Here is a 21,525-nt window from a genome sequence, read left to right as displayed (position 1 = left end):
ACCTTCTTTCTAAAGTATATATGTTACCTGAATCTTTCTACATCTTTTTCTTTCTTTTAAAAAATGAATTATCACACACGTATGGTCCCGGCTACTTGGGAGGCTGAGGCAGGAGAATCACTTGAATCCAGGAGGTGGAGGTTGCAGTGAGCCAAGATCCCACCGCTGCATTCCAGCCTAGGCAACAGAGCAAGACTCTGACTCAAAAAAAAAAAAAGAATTATTAGCTGGACATGCTGCTTACACCAGTAATCCCAGCACTTTGGGAAGCTGAGGTAGGAGGGAGGATGGCTTAAGGCCAGGAGTTTAAGACCAGCCTGGGCAAAACAGCAAGACCCCATTTCTATTTAACAAAAATTACAAAAAAAAAAAAAAAGAATTGTTTTCATAAAGCCAGATCTACCCCATTAAGCTAACAATCATCTTCTCTAATCTTCCTCCTAAGGAAAATTTTTTTAAAAAATTGTTTTCTTTTAGATTTACTTGTCATGGATTGGTGACTGGTCAGAGTTATATTTTCCGGGTCAGAGCAGTCAATGCAGCTGGACTTAGTGAATATTCCCAGGATTCAGAAGCTATTGAAGTCAAAGCTGCTATTGGTAAGTTCCTCATGCACAACTGCATAGAGGAAAAATTGATTTTTCTATGTTAGAAAGGAAGATATCATCCTCTCTAGAAATTGTTTAAAGCTTCCAATATTCCTGGATTATTGCATCCTTAGATGATTATTTTCTCTGACTCTAGGTGATGTCTAACCTTCCATAGCTGTCATTTTACAGACCTTCATCACTTATCCAGATTCTGTGCATCTGTAGCCTTTTCATCTTCACGAGCCCAAGTTTCCTTAGATATTTCCCATTGCGTGAAACTCCATTCTAACTTCGTGCTCATCCTGGGACTATGAAGGGCCATCCTGATTCCATGAAGTGGTACATCACCAATAACATAGATCATCTTGTCCCTAAAAGCCATTTCATCTATGCCAGAGCCTGGCTTGTCTTCACTAACAGAATATTAATATGCTTCTTATAAATGCCTCTAAAATTCATGCAAGGCACATGTAGTTGCTTAATCATATGTTTCATCTCTGCTTGCAAAGTAACCAACAGAATAAAACCAGTAATAAAATAATTATATGTGTGTATGTGATGTACCTCCCAATCTTGGATAAAGTAGAAAAGGGATGCAGGTGGTTAGAAACAATAAAAATTGTGTTTGTGGGCTGAGCACGGGGGCTTACACCTGTAATCCCAGCACTTTGGGAGACAGAGGCGGGCAGAGCTCTTGAGTCCAGGAGTTCGAGACCACCCTGGGCAACATAGTGAGATCCCATCTCTACAAAAAAAAAAAAAAAAAAATTAAAAAAATTAGCCAGGCATTGTGGTGCATGCCTATAGTCTCAGCTATTAAGCAGACTGAGGCAGGAGGATCACTTGAGCCCAGGAGTTCAAGGCTGCAGTGAACTATGATCACAGTACTATACTCTACCCTAGACAACAAAGCAAGACCCTGTGTCTAAAATAAATAAATAAATAAAATAAAATTTATTATATAGTAACACATGTTTAAAAAGAAAGCTGATTTAATATTGATTGTCTTCAGTTAGCATCTCATATTACTTTTTCATATTCCTTATAGGGGTCAGGCACAGTGGGAGGCTGAGGTGGGCGGATCACTCGAGGTCAGGAGTTTCGGACCAATCTAGCCAACATGGCGAAACCCCGTCTCTACTGAAAATACAAAAATTAGCTGGTCATGGTGGCTCATACCTATAATCCCAGCTACTTAGGAGACTAAGGCACGAGAACTGCTTGAACCCAGAAGGTGGAGGTTGCAGTGAGCCAAGGTTCAGCCTGAGCGACAGAGTAAGACTCCATCTCGAAAAAGGAAGGAAGGAAGGAAGGAAGAGGGATAGAGGGAGGGAGGGAAGGAAGGAAAGAAAGAAGGAAGGAAGGAAGGAAGGAAAGAAAAGATATTCCTTATAATGTGAACCACCGTAAACATGTCTCTTTGAGGTTGGGAGGTACAGACCATTACTATTGTACTATTGCACATAATTCTAAGTGTTATAAAACCAGGATCTTTAATATTATGTCTCTTGTGCACTTTATCGTCCTTTTTTCACTCTGTTGAATAATAGGGCTTGTATCTCTCAAGAAATGTCTAAGATTTGCTTTTCCTTATATGTACTAAAAACCCTTTGGGTTCTGCAAATCGAAATGGTTCCTATTCTATCTGTGGCTTTTTTGTTCTCATTTCTTCTTTTTCCAGAATACGGAGAAGTTGAAATGTTCCCTGGCATACGTCGTGTGAAACGTAGCCTTTCCATATTTCTTGCAAATGCAAGCGATTTTCTTTAAGCCAATATTGTTTTTGTTCTGCTTGTGGTCCTAATGTTTTTCTCTTTGTTCTATCCCTTAAGAGCAATTGATAGTCTTTCCGTGCTCAACTCGTTTCTGTTGTTGTCTGGCAATTGTAGGGGGAGGAGTGTCTCCAGATGTGTGTCCTGCACTGAGCGATGAGCCTGGTGGACTAACCGCCTCCAGGGGGCGCGTGCATGAAGCCTCCCCGCCAACCTTCCAGAAAAGATGCTTTGCACGGTAGCAAACCTAACAAACCTTCACTACCCAGTAGCTGTCAAAATCTGGGCCAGACAGAAGTGAGTAAAGTAAGTGAAACAGTTCAGGAAGAGGTTACCCCGCCACCACAGAAAGCGGCTCCTCAGGGGAAAAGTAAGTCTGACCCCCTGAAAAAGAAGACAGACAGAGGTGAGAGTTGAGAAAGTGAAGCTGTTCCATTCGTCTCCATCAGTGTCCTCACCTCTCATCGTCTACATCACATTCTTCATCCATATTTGCTTTCATCAGTGTCTATTCTTACTGTATGTGTTCTCAGCTGGCCATCTGAAATGCATACTTTCATCTAATGACTTGGAAAAGTAATTGTCTATGGGTTTGGCTTTTACAGATCATTTTGGGTGCTTAACCATGCTAGAATGTTTCGAGTAATTTGGTTATAGAGCCTTTCTTGGTTTGTCAGGAAGATACCCCTCTGGCCTCATTTTTCTATGAGAATTAGATATGAGAGAAGGAAGGACTTGGTACTGCTAGCCTGTGTGAGGTCCTTTGAAGTAGTCATGTTCGGAACACATAGAGGAGAAAGATGTCACAAAGAAGGTGACATCGTACCAGGGCCATAGTTGTTACCTTGTTGCTTATCCTCAGATTATTAAGCGATTATTCACATTAAGTTTAAATAGTTTGCAAGAAAAATCAGCATTGAAAAATTAAAATTTTTTAAGTAAAAAAGTATGTAAATTTCTAAAATAAATAGCTAGTTACTACTTTTTTAAATGAGAAAAGAAAAAATAGCTATAAATATATCTTTGAGTTGCCATGAAAAGTTTAAAAGTTAAAATTATAATCAGATATAGCTATATCGCATGATATATGATCCTCATTTCCAGAAGTGATTTATTTAAGACTATTTATTAGTAGGCTAAGAATGAACGATTAGGATATTTGGTACCTGTGGCTAATAAAGAAATTTGTTTTTCTTAACAAATAAAAATGAACTGATGAGCATGTGTTGATAAATTTTTAAATGCCTCTCATCCAGTTCTTATTTCTAGCCCACCCCCAACTTCTATAACCTTCTCTATTTTATGGCACCTTTCTTTGTCCCTCAACTTGAGATGAGATATTCATTTGAGAGCACATATTCAACAGTGCTCTGAAATGGAGAGAGAGAAAGCTTTTTTAAAATGTAAAGAATAAAGGTGGTTGGTGAGTGGAAAAGAGATCATTGTGTTTTATTTTAAAAGCCTTCATTCTTCTGATACTCTTTTGGGATAAGAATGAGATAGTTCCTTTATCTCCTATAATCCAAATAAATATTCAAAAAATTCTCTTTGATGTTATTACATATCTAGATGGATTTCTTTCTACCACATTACTCCCTCTCTCTTCATTGAAAATTGTAATTTCAGTAACTGAGTAAAAGCTGATCAGCAAAGCTGCATAAATGAAAGAGGACTTTTGAAATATCCTCCAAATATTTTTCTAGCTAAGCACCGATAAACATGGTGACAGCTGTATAGTATTGTACCACATGAATAATATTCCAACATTAGATTTAAAATAATGAGACGAAAGTATTATATACTAAGAGAAAGTCACGTAGCAGATTGTGCCTGTTTTTTAAAAATGTTTTCCAAAGGTGTCATTGAGCTGAGCTCTAGAGTAAGTTTTTTCCTGTGTGCAGACAGAGCTGCGTAGTGGTAAGGTCTCACAAGGGTAAGTGTGCCTGAATGGTGAAATGCCAGCCATTTGAGAAATATATGGAAATTCTAGGCCAGGCATAGTGGCTCATGCCTGTAATCCTAGCACTTTAGGAGGCCGAGGTGAGTGGATCACCTGAGGTCAAGAGTTCGAGACCAGCCTGGCCAACATGGTGAAACTCTGTCTCTCCTAATAATATAAAAATTAGCCAGGCATAGTGGCACATGTCTATAATCCCAGCTACTCAGGAGGCTGAGGCAGGAGAATTGCTTGAACTGGGGAGGCAGAGGTTGCAGTGAGCTGAGATCATGCCACTGCACTCTTTCCTGGGCAACAGAGAGAGAGACTCTGTCTAAAAGAAAAAAACATATATACGTATATATATATACGTATATATACATACATATATATACATGTGTGTATATATACGTATATATATACACATGTATATATATGGAAATTCTGAATAAGCAAATTGAGGCAGAAATTGATATACACATTCCATTTTCCTCAGAGAACAAATGAAAACAAAACCACATAAAGAAACAAAAATTACACCTTGGGAAAAATATTTCTTCTTATGGGGAAAATAATCTTTTTTTTTTTTTTAGGATATGTCATTTTGCTAGGACGGGTTCATTTTATCTTTGGAATAGTAATTGTAGTGTGCTTTCTACTGTGTTCATTGCATACACCAAGTCGAATGCAAAGTTAATGATCAGCCTCACATTTTAGTTTTATACTGCAAGATCTAGTGCCCTCATATGTGGCACCAACGGAAATGTTTATGTATAGAATCATAAATGCATTTCTGCCTACTCACAAGCTATTCATATTGCCACAGCACCACCATCTCCACCCTATGATATCACCTGTCTTGAAAGTTTTCGTGACTCAATGGTTCTTGGATGGAAGCAGCCGGATAAGATTGGAGGGGCGGAAATCACTGGCTATTATGTGAACTATCGTGAAGTCATTGGTGGGGTACCAGGAAAATGGAGAGAAGCCAATGTCAAGGCTGTCAGTGAGGAGGCATACAAGGTAAGCACGTGACTTTCTGTAGTGTGGCGTGTCCCGTGTATGAGGATGTGCCTGCACACCCAGGCACTCACACACCCAGCACGTTGTAAAGGGTTTATGTCATTTCTCCAGAGTCCATTGTCTTCAGTGGCATGAGTTTTGTGAAAAATATACTGTGGTTAATACAAGTAGTTTGGCTAACCAGTCAGGATTTGTATTTTCTGATTCATACACATAAGCATAATAATTTCCTAGAATATTTACTATGAAATATGTACTTACTATACAAACTATTTTTTCCCAAAACTTAGGAAATATCTATGATTAATATGCCACTAGTCTCAAGAGTCCCAGGATCCTTCCAGAGCCCTCAAGTTGAGGGGGGAAAAAAAAAGTCCCAGGATTTAATGACACTGAATTTTAACCTTCTTTCTTTCTTTCTTTCTTTTTTTTTTTTTTTTTAATTCAGATGGAGTCTTGCTCTGTCACCCAGGCTGGAATGCAGGGGTGTGATCTCAACTCACTGCAAACTCCACCTCCCAGGTTCAAGCAATTCTCCTGCCTCAGCCTCCAGAGTAGCTGGGATTACAAGTGAGAGCCACCATGCTCAGCTAATTTTTGTATTTTTAGTAGAGACAGGGTTTCACCCTGTTGGCCAGGCTGGTTTCAAACTCCTGGCCTCAAGTGATCCACTCACCTCAGCCTCCCAAAGTGCTGGGATTACAGGCATGAGCCACCACGGCTGGCTGGATTTTTAACTTTCAATGTCCAAATTACAGAGGATGAAGGGACATGGGCTTGATGGCCAGACTCAGCTCTCCATTTGTGAAGTGGACCCTGTTATAGTCACTTCATGGCCACAAAGGGTGGCCTCACATGTGTTTCCCTCTACATGGGGGCCCCCACTGCTCAGCTCACATCAGGGAACCAAAAGTCTCACTGTCGCCTTAGTTGATGACTTTCCTCTTCAGAGCTTCATCAGCTACACCCAAGCTGCCACCTCTTAACACTCACAGAATCCTGTGCCATGAGGGTCCAAGCAGGGCGAGGCCAGGGGAATGACACTTTCCCTAACTCAACACCATGCTATTTTAATTTAACCTTTGAAATATCACACACACATGCTGAGAATGCATAAAACAAAATTGTATTTTTAAGTTTCTTCCCTGTTAGTGCACATAGTTATAACTCATGCTTTTTCATTACTATGTGGTATGATACTCCATTGTGTGGCTATATCACAATATACTCTTTCATTCAATTATTTTTGCTATTTGGGTATTTTTGCATTTTTAGCTACATCAGGCAAGGTAGCTATGAACATTTTTGTATACATCTGTCTGCTGGTACATATGTGCACCAGTTTCTCTAGGTGATTATCTAGATGTAGAATTGCTGGGTTGGGGGTCTGTTTATCTTCCACTTTGCTAGGTAATGCCATACTGTCTTCTGAAGAGCATGTGAGAATCTTGGTCTGTTCACATATTTCCAGCTTTGGCAATCTGAGTATGAAATGAGTTTGAAATCCTTTCCTACGTACACAGTCCATTTTGATATCCTCTTTTATGACATGCCTTTTCGAGGTTTTGGCTCATTTTTCTAATGCATTCGTGTTGACTTGCAAAGTTCTTTACGTATTATGAATATAAATCCTTTGCAGCTCTGTAGGTTGCATATATCTTCTCCCTCTTACCTGCTTGTTTTCCTCTTTCTGTGGTCACCACATTAATTTTAATGTCAAATTCATTGTAGTCAGATTTACTAACATTGGCTTTGTCATTAGTGATTTTTGTGGCTTTTTGAAGAAATACCTTCTCTATTCCAAGATCATGGAGTTATTGTAGTTGGTTATATTCTAAAAGCTATGCTATTTTGCCACTTAGATTTCTGTCATTAATTCACCTTTATATTTTTATATGCTGTGAGTTAAGCCTCAAAATTAGTTCCCCCACCACCCATGGAGATGTAGTTGTCCCAGCATCATCTATTGAAAAGTTTGGCCTCTGCCTGCCATCCTGCCAGGCTATCTGTAACATATATCGTTTCCTCACGTGCACGAGTCTGTGTTTGTTCTTCCTATGCTGTTCCACTGGTCTGTTTGTCTAACACTGGGTGAATACCACACTGATTTAAATATAATAGCTTTATAGGCCAGGCGCAGTGGCTCACACCTGTAGTCCAGCACTTTGAGAGGCCAAGGTGGGTGCAGGCCAAGGTGAGGCCAGGAGTTTGAGACTAGCCTGGCCAACATGGTGAAACCCTGTCTCTACTAAAAAAAAACAAAAATTAGCCAGCCGCAGTGGCTCTCACCTGTAATCCCAGCTACTCAGGAGGCTGAGGTATGAGAATCACTTGAATCCAGGAGGTGGAGGTTGCAGTGAGCCTAGATTGCACCACTGCACTCCTGCCTTGGTGACAGAGGGTGACCCTGTCTCAAAAAAAGAAAAAAAATTATAACTTTATACCAAATTTGATGACTGGTAGATCAGGTTCTCCTAGTTTATTCTTTTTCCAAGGCTACTCAGCCCTTTGCACTTGTTATAAATTTTAGCATCAGGGTCCCAAGTTCTACCAAAAATAATAAGTAAAACAAAAGAAAACAACAGTAAAAAAAGCTTACATTCAACCCAGCTAAACCCACTAGAATTCTGATTGAGGCTGCACTGAATCTATAAATAAATTGAGGAATAGTTGACATTTAAAAAATATTGAGTCTCTTAATCCATTAACATATTTTTCGTTATTTGTTTTTATAAAGCCTCTCATTAAAGTTTTTTGATTCTCTAGAGATTTGTATATTATTTATTAATAGAGACTATATATTTTCAGTATATTTTTATATCAGTTTTTGTTGCTAGTAAAGAGAAATATAACTAATTTTTATACATTGATTTTACATGTAATTATTATATATAGTCTTTTGCTAAATTTTTTTATAATTTGAGTGTTACCTTTAAGTTCTTTTGTAGTCTATGTATAGTCATGTCATCTGCAAATAGTGGCAGTTTACTTCTTCATTTCCAAATTTTATACCTTTTACTTCATTTTCTTACCTTATTTTCTGCATGGCAACTTTAGCACAATACTGAATAAAAGTGGTGATGCTGGGGGTGCAGTGGTTCACACCTATAATTCCAGCACTTTGGGAGGCTAAGGCGGTGGATCGCTTCAACCCAGGAGTTCGAGACCAGCCTGAGCAACATAGCAAGACGCCATCTCAAATTGTCTTTTTTCTTTTTTTTTTTAAAGTGGTGATGTTGGTCATTCTAGACTTGATAGTTATCTTAAAGGGAAAATTTTTAACATTTCCCAATTAAATACTGTGTTGTTTGCTACAGGTATTTTGTAGACATCTATTATCGGTTAAAGGAAATTTCCTTCTATTTCCAGTTTGCCAAGAGTTAATTAAAATTATCCAAAACATTTTTTTGGTCTATTGAGAAGATCATATGCTTTTTCCCTTTTATTTTTAATTTGATATATTCTAGTAATTGTCTACTGTTAAAACAACCTTGCATTCCTGGAATAAATTCAACCTGGACACTATATATCTCTGTTTATATCACCTGGATTTTGTTTGCTAATTATCCTTTAGGATTTTTGCTTCTATGTTCATGAGTGAGATTATTCTGATGTTAGAATTAATCTGATACTAATATCTGACAAGGATACAGGAAGGAAAAAATGCAGAATAATATCCCTTTACTAAGATATAATTCACATATCATAAAATTCACTCATTTAAAATGTTGCTTTATGTATTTTGAAGTGATATTATTAAATGCATACAAAATGACTCTTTACCACTACTAATACATTTTACCTTAAAGTCTGTATTACCTGTTCTTACTATAGACACACTAGGGTTTTGGGGTGGGGGTGGTGTTTGCAGAGTACGTAACTTTTTATTCTTTAACTTTCTATCTTTCTATAACTTTATGCTTTACATGTGTCTCTTAAAAATAGCACGGAGTTAAATTTTATGTTTTTCCTGCCTGTCTTTGTCATTCATTTGTTATTACTGATTACTTTAAAAAAAAAACACCTAACCATCTTATTTTGTGCTTTCTATTTGTCCTTTCTGTTCTTTCGTTTCTTTTCTTTTCTTTTTTGAGACAGAGTCTTGCTCTGTCACCCAGGCTGGAGTGCAGTGGCATGATCTCAAGTCACTGCAACCTCCGCCTCCCAGGTTCAAGCAATTCTCATGACTCAGCCTCCCAAGTAGCAGGAATTACAGGTGCGCACCACCACACCCAGCTAATTTTTGTATTTTTAGAAGAAATGGGGTTTCACCATGTTGGCCAGGCTGGTCTCAAATTCCTGACCTCAAGTGATCTGCCCGCCTTGGCCTCCTTAAGTGTCGGGATTACAGGCGTGAGCCACCACACCCGGCCTGTTCTGTGTTTCATTTTCTGTCCTTTTTTTCTTATTTTTAATTTTTTTTTAATTACTCAATTTTTCGTTCTACAATACCGTAAAAGTTATAGATTCTAAGTTTCTTTTGTTGTGGTGATGGTGCAGCCTAAAGTCTGAAGTTATTTCATTGTTTTACCCTTGTCGAAGAAACATAAATGCCTTCAAATCTTTACCCCATTACCTTTTTCCCAGCTCGTATGCTATTGTGTATGTATGTGTCTGTTTCATTTCTTTTTAAAATCCAGACATCAATGTGATTATTGTTTTATAGATTCAACTTACCAATATAGTTACCATTTTATTTGCTTTTAATTAAGTGCTTTGAAGGTGTAATTCCCCCATATTCTGGCCTATTGTTGCTGCTGCTGTTCAGCTCTTGGTCTGCTTGCTTGTTTGAGGGTAATTTGCCTTTTTTCTCAGACAGCTTTTGATATGTTCACTTTATCCTTGATGTCCAATACTTAAAATACTATGGGTCTAGATGTGGGTTTTAAAAAAATGTATCTACCCAGGATTTTAGGGGGAAGAGGATTTTTCATCTGTGGGTTGGATTTTTCAGAAGATTTTTCTAGAAAATTCTGTATCTCCCAAAATATTATTGCTCCCTCATTCTCTCTCTCTCTTCACTTCTCCCAAAACTCTATTCAAACATATATTTGATGTTCTCACTCTGTCTTCCACGTCTGTTAATCAACTTTTCTCTCTTTTCCATTTTCGAGTCTTTCTGCATCATGTCCTGTGTAATTTCTTCTGACTTTCTGTCAGTTTACAAACTCTCTTCTTTTGCATCTGATATCCTGTTGAAAATGTCTATTTTTTTCTTACCGTATTTTTCATCTCTTGTTGGTCACATTTTACATATTTTATATTTTGCTGCTTCCTACAAATGTTTTTCACAGTAATATATTCCATCGCTTCTATTTTGCAAATATCTTAACATTTATTATTTTATCACATATATGTACCCTTACAACAACCCAATTCCTACTGAGTGATACAGTAAATATTAGGTCACTCAGTAAAGAGCAGAAACATTACAAGAACTTGAGCATTTTGTTTCCTAGCTTAGATCTCATTTAAATTTCACCTGTACATGCCTTAGCTTTCTATTGCTACATAACAAGTTACCACAGACTCGGTGGCTAAAAACAACCCACGTTTGTTATATCACAGTGTCCGTGAGTCAGGGGCCTGGGGATGGCGTAGCATGGTCGTCTGCTCAGGACCTCACAGGGCTGCAATCCAGGTGTCAGCTGGGCCACATTCATGTTGAGTTCCTCTTCCAAGCCCACTCAAGTTGTTGGCAGAATCCAGTTCCTTGCAGCTGTAGGGCTGAGGCTTCCACTCCTAGATGTTGCCTTTCTCCAAATGTGAGTGGGTAGGCAGCTCTCAGTGTGGCATTTACTTCCTCAAGGCCATTGGCACAATGTTTTTCTTTAGGAGGGGCCCCAGGCCCATTGTAAGAGTTCTTTCCTGATGACACCAGGCCCATCTAGGGTAATTTCCCTTTTGATTAACCCCAAACTAGCTCACTAGGGACCCTAATCTATAGTGCCTTTTCTCCTTTGCCATATGGGAACACCATCACGGGACTGATCTCCCAATCCCTTTGCCACATTCTAATGTAAGGTACAAGGTCACGGTTTCACCCACACCCAGGAGATTACAAAATGCTGTGACGCAGAGGGTCACCAGAGGTTGTGTCTGACACGGAAGGTAAATAAATACACTGTTGAAAAAGTAGAAAAAAAAAAAACTGTAACATTCACTATCTGTGATGTTGTCAATGTTGCAGATTAGCAGCTTGAAGGAAAACATGGTGTATCAGTTCCAAGTGGCAGCCATGAACATGGCCGGGCTGGGCGCACCCTCAGCAGTAAGCGAATGCTTCAAGTGTGAAGAGTGGACCATCGCTGTCCCAGGTAAACCACGGACACCATGCCTCCACACCGCACCTCAGAATTTCCTCTGAGAGAATCTATAGCCTGGAATGAAATTCAAAGTACTATATGGTCAACATTTAAGGGAAAAGAATTCTCTTGACCTCTCGTGTTTACCTAAAATATTTTAATGATAATATTAAATAATAGGTAGCAAGGTAAAACTGAGTATAAATTCCTTGTGCTTGTGTTCCAAGTAAATCCTAGAGCCCTCACCATTCAGCCACTGCGTGGGGTAGGATTAGCAGAGGCGGCTGGATTGAGTGCAAATGAGTGTTTAAAAGAAATTTCAATCTTTGCTTTTGCTTTCAAAAGGCCACTTAAAGGTCATCCAATTTATATCCCACAGCAAAATTTCTCAAAAACGTCTCCCTGCATACCTTTGTTCTCATATATTGCCACGCTGCTGGAAGGTTCTCGTTTATCAGCTCCCCAGAATCTCTCTCTCCACATTTAAGCTATGTGGCTTCTTCGTCTCTCCTTCTCACTCCTCCCAGCTTTTCATTAGATCACACGGATGGATTTCACACACCTGTCTAGGGTTTACGGCTGACCTCTCTCTGCTTGCCTCTCTGCACTGATTTCCAGCCCTTTCTCTCTGCATATTTTCCAAACTCTGAACCAAAAGAAAGTTCCTGGAACCTGGCAATGATTGTCCTTCAGAGGTCATCATAGGGAGTGGTTGGGTCATCAGGGAAGAAAATGGGAAGTGGGGCAGGGATGGGGGGGGATCTTACCTTGCTTATAACTCTTACAGAGCTATAAAGCCAAAACATAAAAATAAAATAAAAATTGAATGCAAATTTACTACTTTACCATTAAGATCTAAACTAGCAATAAATGTATTTGGTGGGTGATTTTATGTCCCTGTGCCACCCCCTTCCTCTGTTTGAAACCCTTTACCCCTGAAGACCACCACTTTGCCTTTAACTCCTCTGTCAGGTGTGAATAACAACATTCCAAGAGAAACTCAAGAGCAGTTCAAGTGCTCACTTGACTTCAGCAAACAGAGAAAGGACAAACACATTGCTCTTTCCTTGTAGTTCCTTGAAGCCAGTGGTATTTCTTAAGTCCTTTCTGCCACCTGCATAAAGGTGGGTCTGTTTTCAAATTCTTGCAATTCCTGTGTAAAGTGAAATGCAATTGATTAAAGACGAAGAAATTCCAAGCAGGCCTGTAGAAATTTTTTTGATCAAAAGTAATGTTGTTGGCTGGGTGCGATGGCTCATTCCTGTAATCCCAGTTCTTTGGGAGGCTGAGACAGGGGGATATCCTGAGCCCAGGGGTTCAGGACCAGACTGGGCAACATAGTGAGACCTCATCTCTTAAAAAATGTTTTTTTAATTAGCTGGGCATGGTGGTGTATGCCTGTAGTCCCAGCTACTCGGGAAGCTGAGGCAGGATGATTGCTTGAGCTCACGAGGTCAAGGCTGCAGTGAACTGTGATCACACCACTGTGCTCCAGCCTAGATAACAGAATGAGGCTCTGTCTCTCTTTAAAAAAAAAAAAAAAGGTGATGCAGTTGACAAAAAAAGGTTTCAGGTGAGCACTCTCAACTTAGAGAAGAAATGAAGAGGGCAGCCCTCCATCCTCCTGACAGCCTGGCTTCTCAGATCCCTCCTTGACTTCCTGAGTAGTGTTAGGTAAGCCTCACTTCAAGAACGCCCTTATAGAAGAAAGCAATAAGAATGTGTCGTCATCCTGTTTTACAGATGAAAAAACTGACACTCAGGTTAAATGATGCCCAGAGGGTGCCAGAGGTAACAAGTAGCATAATTAGGGTAGGAAATTAGGTCTGCTTTTTCCTAGACTGGAGCTGCTAGGAAACAGCAAAGCATAGTTCCTCCTCTGTAGGGCAGGGATACTGCTGCCAATCTGGATGCCTCCTTGGGTTCTAAAGATGACACAAGATCATGGTTATAAAAGCCCTTTGTAAAACGGGACATGCCACATTCATGTGAGGTATTTGGTATTAATATTTAAATATAGTTTTATACAAAACATCAGAAGGCAAGCATGACGCATATTTGTAGCCGTGAAGCCAAGGTAAAGGGCCAAACAAATATTGAACTGTCAATTACAAAACAACAAAGCATGGCATAACAGAGTATGTCCTTGTACAGGTTGACTTTGGCTTCAGGCTACTGTGAGTCACTTTAGGTGATTTTGATTGGTTGACTCGATGTCAGTCATTGTTTAAAAAAAAAAAGGAAAGGAAAAAATAAAAATAAATTTATCACCTGGATAGCAGCTGGTGGTCATGCAAAGGTACAGGCAATCACTTAGTAGTTTGGTCTTTGCCAAGCACATGAAGAGCATTCATACAGGCTGCATTCAGGCTTTCTCCCTTCAGAGGGTTATCAAGTGACTTGGCTTCTCTGAGCTTTCTGTTAATTGTCTTCAGGAAGAGTGAGATAAATTAATGTAAACTACCTGGCAGTATTTAGCGCAGATGCAGGACCTGTAGGATTGATTATATTTATTTTGGTAAAAGGTTTTTGTAGGCCGGGCGCGGTGGCTCAAGCCTGTAATCCCAGCACTTTGGGAGGCCGAGGCGGGTGGATCACGAGGTCAAGAGATCGAGACCATCCTGGTCGACATGGTGAAACCCCGTCTCTACTAATACAAAAAAATTAGCTGGGCACGGTGGCGCGTGCCTGTAATCCCAGCTACTCAGGAGGCTGAGGCAGGAGAATTGCCTGAACCCAGGAGGCGGAGGTTGCGGTGAGCCGAGATCGCGCCATTGCACTCCAGCCTGGGTATCAAGAGCGAAACTCCGTCTCAAAAAAAAAAAAAAAAAAAAAAAAAAAGAAGTGCCACACTTCATATAAATAACCTTTGCAAAATTTCATGAGAAAACAGAAAAGTGCTAGGAACATATACACCAGGTAAAAGGTAACACACAAAGACACCAGAACACATATTGCTATAGAAATGAAATCCTTCAACTGACAACTGTGTGATATTAAAGGTGCCATATGGATATCGCCAAGGACCCAAGGGCAGAGTTTTCTCTCAGAACACCATAGATTGCTACACAAGTAAACTCTTAATCTAGTCTGGGCTATATCAAAAGCACCCTGGAAGCCATGGGTTCCAAATCTGATTGTTAAAAGAGCTTAAGTCAGTTTCTTATTTTCTCATCTTTAGCCTCAGACTGGCAGGTGACCAGGCATGACATTAGCAGAGCCATCACTAGGGAAATTTTGCCACCAGAAAAGGATCTGCTGGTGACCTCCTGGGTGAGAGTTTTGTTTCACTGGCTTGAAGGAACCAAAAGTCATTTATGTGCCATTCCATTCCTAGACCCTTAACTACCGACAGCTGTGACACTGCTATGCTAAGCAGCACCCACAGACAAACCACTGGCTCACAGCCTAGAGAAGAACCCTGGATACACAAAGTTCAAATGCTTTCCCATGAAAGAGCACCAAAATCCCGTGACATCTGAGCCTGTTTTATATGCAATAAGTACACACTCACTGTTGCCACATGTATTTCTTGAGTTCCTACTGTGTGTCAGGTGCCATTTGGACCCCAGGAATAGTGTGACATCATCACTGCACACTGGGCTTACAATCTAATGGAAAAGATAATGTTTATAGCATACAATGACGAGAGCTGGGATAGGTGTTCATAAAGGATTTCTTATAGCCGAATAGGCTATAAACTAAGTAGCAAGGTTTTATAAGTCCCTATAAAAACTTTATATGTAGCCTAAAATTTTCTGTATGTATTCATTTTATTAGATATCAACATATTACTTTTACCCACATTATTTATTTTATGTTGGAATACATGACAGGGGAGCGTGTTATCAACTTCAAGACTTGGGATGTGAAACTTGGGTTGCTATTTCAGAAGAACAACTTTTTAGGGGATGCATTATTAAAATTTCAGATAGAAAACAAAGCTTATCTTGTAATAGCAAACCACAAATATATCTAACAAGATACTTCAAGTGTAATTTGAATTCCACTTTAATAGTTAACTTAATCTACTGGGGTTGGTAGGGTCACTGGTCTCCCTTTGAAGTCAAAGAATACATTGCAAGTGGACGTATTCTTGTCTCATTGTGCTGGTAATGAGAATCCAGATAATGGCCTGAGTGTGTCATGCTTTACCAAGAAATCTATTAGCTAAAGAAGCCTATGAAAATAATAGAGTGAAACATAATGTGGATGAGTTGTTGCATAAAAAGAGGATGTTCTCTTCTTGATATTAGATATTTTAAAAACAGTAGCTGTAGTTGATTGCATCAAGCCTGGGGTGAAGATGAAGGCCATGTGAGCCAGATCAGATGGAAGACAAGAGAGAGAGACCTGCCAGAGCCTGGCAGGTGATCTGGAGGGCACCACAGCTGGCAGTACAGACTGCAGGTATTCTTACCAGAGAAACTGAGCAGCGGGCAGGAGAATCAGGTGATGGGCTGAGTCCCAGCCAAAACTGGGTTATAGAAGTTAGCTTGGTCACAAGGAGCAAGGTAGGTTATGAGAAAGCATTACCAGAAGGAATTGTGAGTTGGGACTGAGTTGGTAACCTACTAAGCAAGGGCTCGGACAATCCCAGTGTCTAAACACTGGTTGGTTCCAGAGACTGGCAGGAATGAGAAGGCAAATGTGTGCTCAGTGGCCAAGTGGTGGAGTCATGAAGTGAAAGATTCTAAAGCAGGAAGCCAGACTAACTTTAAAGATGAGCTCAACTGGTTCATTTAGAAAGCTGCACTTGTATTTGCTCACTAACTGATCTCTTTCGTATGCTGGGACTGTAGTTCTCAACCTTACCTGTACATTACAATCATACCAGGAACTTTTTAAAATACTGATATCCAGCCCTAAAGATCCAATTAAATCAGGATCTTTAGGGCTAAAGGGATGATGACAGAAGATAAGATATTCTAAAAAAAAAAAACAAAAACAAACAAACAAAACTCTTAGGCTAGGTAGCTGAGCATAGGCTTATTGCTGTTTGTTTAGCTCTTTGGATAATTCCAGTGTAACACTAGGCTTGTGAACTGTACGTTAGACCATGGCTCCTCAAAATAGGAACTGTGCCTTTTCTGTACATATGCTGAGAGTCTAGCATAGTACCTGGTATGTAGTAGCTAATTTATTGAATGAAAATATAATGAATGACTAGCCTGTTTTGCCAGTGAGTATGCCTCTGTCTTGTAGCCTCAGTGTGTGCACTTCACCCTAATCATCTTGTAGTGCCTGCCCTGGTTATGATGGGTGAACTGGGAAAGTAACATCTGGTGAGGCTCCAATGTAGGCATGAGGGTGAATGGTCAGCCGCCAGTCCTCATCTGAAACACAGGGAAGCTCAGTATTACATGTGACTGATTACATTAATTCACTTTTGTCTGCTTTTTTTTTTTTAGACAGAGTCTCACTCGGCCACCCAGGCTGGAGTGCAGTGGCGTGATCTCAGCTCACTGCAGCCTCCGCCTCTCAGGTTCAACCAATTTCCTGCCTTGGCCTCCCAGGTAGCTGGGATTGCAGGCATCTGCCACCACATCCAGCTAATGTTTGCATTTTTAGTAGAGATAAGGTTTCACCATCTTGGCCAGACTGGTCTTGAACTCCTGACCTCGTGATCTACCCACCTCAGCCTCCCAAAGTGCTGGGATTACAGGCGTGAGCCACCATGCCCAGGCCCACTCTTGAATATTTTAAACATCACCACACACACCCATTACCTACACCATGGAGAACAAATAATTAAAGCTTATAAAAGTGATATATTAATGCTCATGTAAAACACTCTATATGAGAAAGAATTATCATATCAGATTATGAAATGTATAGGAAGGTGAACAGTTTACTGTGATTTTATTTAAGCTTTAAAAATTTTTTTAATCATTTTTGTGGGGAGGGGAGAGAAAAGTGGAATGAAATGAATTAACTTCCAAATAGATCATTTTAGTCCTGAGCTTCACCTGAACCCATTCACATCCTGGGAGTTCTTGGCAAGCCTTGAGGGACCATTGGAATGCTGTCTTGGTTCTGTAATCCCAACACTTTGGGAGTCCAGATAGGAGGATCACTTGAGCCCAGGAGTTGCAGACCGCCCTAAGCAACATAGTCAGACCTGCCTCTATTAGAAAAGAATAGGAAAGAAAAGAAAAAACAATAATGTAAAATGAGATCTGTTACCATCTGTTATCTCTGTGTCTGTATTAAGGATTTGCTTAGGGTTGAGGAGCTGACTAGTGACAACTCTTCTTAAATCCTTTTTAGGCAACAACAACAACTCTCTTATGTTTTATACCTAAATCTCCTGAGATCTTAACTAAATTCTTCATAATCATGAGCAGGTCATGATCATTTCTGAGGTCATTTCTGAGAAAATCTAAGTGATGCCAAATTTTGGTCCACTTTTTCAGTCCAGCTTTGTGGGGAAGTGGGATGGCCTCTTATCTGGGTAAGAATACCCACAAGGACTGCTTTACTTTGATAGCAGAACATCAAACTTGCTTCCTGCCCATTAATTATCAGAACCATGTTGATCATCAATCAACTTGAGAGAATATGCCTCTTTAGGCATTTCTCAGAGTTCAGCCATGAACTAATTGACAGGAGCTCAGCTCTTGGAAAAACCTCAGCTAAGCTGTGGGACATTCTGAAAAGAAAATTTGGCCAGGTACAGTGGTTCATGCCTATTATCCCAGCACTTTGGGAGACCAAATGGGCAGATTACCTGAGATCAGCGGTTTGAGATCAGCCTGGCCAACATGGTGAAACCCCATCTCTACTAAAACTACAAAAAAATTAGCTGGGTATGTGGTGAGCATCTGTAAGCCCAGCTCCTCAGGCGGCCAAGGCAGGAGAATTGCTTGAACCTGGGAGGCACAGGTCACAGTGAGCCAAGACCACACCACTGTACTCCAGCCTGGATGACAGAGCAAGACTCCATCTCAAAAAAAAAACAGAAAGAAAGAAAAAGAAAAAGGAAAATGTGAGGAGGATGTTATAGGTAGACTTTTCTCTCAGGCTTTTTCTGTGACATTGTACCAAGCTAATCTCCACAAGGCACTGTCTGGTGGGTTAGCCTGGGGCATGTTAGAAATGTTGAAATGCTGTCACTGGCTGGGTGCAGTGCCTCACATCTGTAATCCCAGCACTTTGGGCAGCCGAGGCAGGCGGATCACAAGGTCAGGAGTTCAAGAGCAGCCTGACCAATATGACGAAACCCCTCTCTACTAAAAATACGAAAATTAGCCAGGTGTGCTGGTGTGCACCTGTAAGCCCAGCTACTTGGGAGGCTCCACCCTCCAGGAGGTGGAGGTTGCAGTGAGCTGAGATTGTGCCACTGCACTCCAGCCTGGGTGACAGAGTAAGACTCCATCTCAGCAAAAAAAAAAAAAAAAAAAGAAATGCTGTCATTGCTTTATAGGCTAATACATCAGCTTTGGTTTTGCTAGGGCATCTCTAAAAAGAATTATCCATTTGAATATCATTAATCTTTTGTTAAATTGCAATAGAATTTTTTGCCTACTATGTACAGGATCCTTATTTAAATAATTCTATAATTCCTTTTAGATTTTGATATGTGAAAAAATTAGCCCCAGATAAACATGTCTATTTCCTCTAATATAAATAGAAAGCTATAACCCTACATGTCTTTCCTTTTCAGATGCAAAAAAGCTTCCTAGCTTATTTTTGTTTTTCCTGCTTTTAAATTTTCCAAGAGATATATTTCATTTTAAACTCCTGCTTTCTCACATTTATTCCTTGCTCTCCCAAGTAATTTCTTTAAAGTATTTCCCCAAAATATCTTCTTCTCTAAACCCAGGGTGAAGAAAGTCTATCTTTTCTCCAAAGTCAATGTCAATTTACTTTCCCATTATAGGCATCTTTAAAAAATGCCTTTATTCAAAGGACTGTGTTAACAAATTAATTAAAACCAAACAGTAACAGAAGGCTTTGAGCTTGAGGCCAGGTGTGGTGGCTCATGCCTGTAATCCCAGCACTTTGGTAGGTCAAGGCAGGTGGATCACTTGAGGTCAGGACTTCAAGACCAGCCTGGTCAACCTGATGAAAGCCCTCTACTAAAATATGAAAATTAGCTGGTTGCGGTGGTGCATGCCTGTAATCCCAGCTACTCAGGAGGCTGAGGCAGGAGAATTGCTTGAACCTGGGTGGGGCAGAGGTTGCAGTGAGCCAAGATCACATCACTGTACTCCAGATGGCAACAGAGCAAGACTCCATCTCAAAAAAAAAAGGCTTTGAACTTGAAAAGCCATATTATGAGAGTGCGATAGCATCAGCATTGTAATTCCTGTGACAAATAGGAAAGGAGCCATAACCTGTTGTATTTACATACTCTCTTACATTTACATTATTTGACGTAAATGACATTAGTTCAAGTGCATTCTTTCTTTGAAATATTATTTTGACTAAACATTTTCCAAGGAGAATTGCAATGGAACTCCAGAAATATGCTTAAAGAACTAGTATCTGAAATATTGTCAGCAAATTTGATTTTTTTAAAAGCTTGAGATTACGATTACTTTTTGAATTATACTTTCCATCAGTTGGCAGCATCGTTGATTTGTTAGGGAGAGCCTGGGTAACACAGTTAGACCCCACCTCTTCAAAAAATAGAAAATTGGCCAGGAGTGATCGTGCATGCCTGTAATCCCAGCTACTTGGGAGGCTGAGGCAGGATGATTGCTTGAGCCCAGGAAGTTGAGGCTGCAGTGAGCCATGATTGCATCACTGTACTCCAACTGGGAGACAGAGTGAGACTCTGTCTCAAAAATTTGTCAAGGAGGAGATCTAGCTTCAAATTCTGAATATAAAATTAAGTAGGAAACCCACTGCCACTAGAATATTTTCTTTGTTAGTGTAATCACCCATTAGGTTCTCCCTGCCCACTGCACAAACAAAATCAATCCACTGTGAGTGCAGCATTGCAGTTGAGAAAGAGTTTAATTGACATGAGGCCAGCTAAAGTGGAAGACTTAGAGTTAGCAGTCAAATCAGTCTCCCTGAAGGCTCAGAGGTTAGGGATTTTTTGGACAATTTGGTAGGTGGGAGCTAGGGAATGGGTGTTCCTGATTGGTTGGGAATGAAATAGTAGGGCTGTGGAAAATGGTCCTCATATGCTGAATCCATCTCTGGGTGGGGCCACAGTTAGTTGAGTCACAAGTCATGAGTCTGGGTGGAGTCGGTCTGAAAACCATCTAAAAAAACCAATCTTGGGTTTTATAATACTGATGTTATCTATAGGTGCAATTGGGAAGCTCACAGATCTTGTGACCTCTGGTCACATGACATCTAAGCAGTAAGGGATCATAGAAACTACACCTGTCTTGTAACTACTCATTAGTGGTTTCAGCCCCGGAACAGAGCGGAGGATTATTGTCATTCTGGCTTTCAAGTTAAACTGTATACTAAACTTCTCTCAAAGTTGGCTTAGGCTATACCCAGGAATGACCAAGGGCAGCTTGGAGGTCAGAAGCAAGACGAAGTCAACTACGTTATAATTTTGCAAAGGCAGTTTCATCGGTGATTTTATTTCCTCTCACCTCTTTATCAAAATATCGGTGTTATACTTCAGCTTTAATAAGACAGGTTCCAATAAGATCAATGTCACAATATTAAACTGCCATTTATCTTTTTTTTTTTTTTCCTGAGATGGAGTCTCACTCTGTCACCCAGGCCGGAGTGCAGTGGCATGATCTTGGCTCGGTGAAACTTCTGCCTCCTGGTCCTGGGTTCAAGCGATTCTCCTGCCTCAGCCTCATGAGTAGCTGCAATTACAGGCGCGTGCCACCACATCCAGCTAATTTTTGTATTTTTAGTAAAGATGGGGTTTCACCATGTTGATCAAGCTGGTCTTGAACTCCTGACCTCGTGATCTG

At 40.1% G+C, this 21,525-nt stretch overlaps 1 protein-coding gene and 1 long non-coding RNA gene across 2 annotated transcripts in view; one reads left to right on the top strand and one right to left on the bottom strand.

Moving 5' to 3' along the window:
• The window catches only part of LOC135276074 (myomesin-1-like), a 148,739-nt gene that overhangs the window by 94,006 nt on the left and 33,208 nt on the right, over positions 1-21,525 (top strand). The window contains exons 17-19 of the mRNA XM_064379371.1: positions 478-599; positions 5,125-5,321; positions 11,512-11,638. Of these exons, the coding sequence (XP_064235441.1) occupies positions 478-599; positions 5,125-5,321; positions 11,512-11,638 (446 nt within the window). The remainder of the gene's footprint in view (positions 1-477; positions 600-5,124; positions 5,322-11,511; positions 11,639-21,525) is intronic.
• LOC135276075 (uncharacterized) lies at positions 11,273-12,286 on the bottom strand. Its single transcript, XR_010343644.1, has 2 exons — positions 12,037-12,286; positions 11,273-11,701 (listed from the first exon to the last, which is right to left on the bottom strand). It is a non-coding gene; the product is annotated as an uncharacterized LOC135276075 (long non-coding RNA).

This window comes from Aotus nancymaae, unplaced genomic scaffold (genome assembly GCF_030222135.1).
Source record: "Aotus nancymaae isolate 86718 unplaced genomic scaffold, 86718_ANA_hifiasm-v0.15.2.pri h1tg000020l, whole genome shotgun sequence".
NCBI classification, from domain to species: Eukaryota; Metazoa; Chordata; class Mammalia; order Primates; family Aotidae; genus Aotus; species Aotus nancymaae.
The sequence above is the reverse complement of the archived record's forward strand: the minus strand, read 5'-3'. Positions and strand labels throughout refer to the sequence as shown.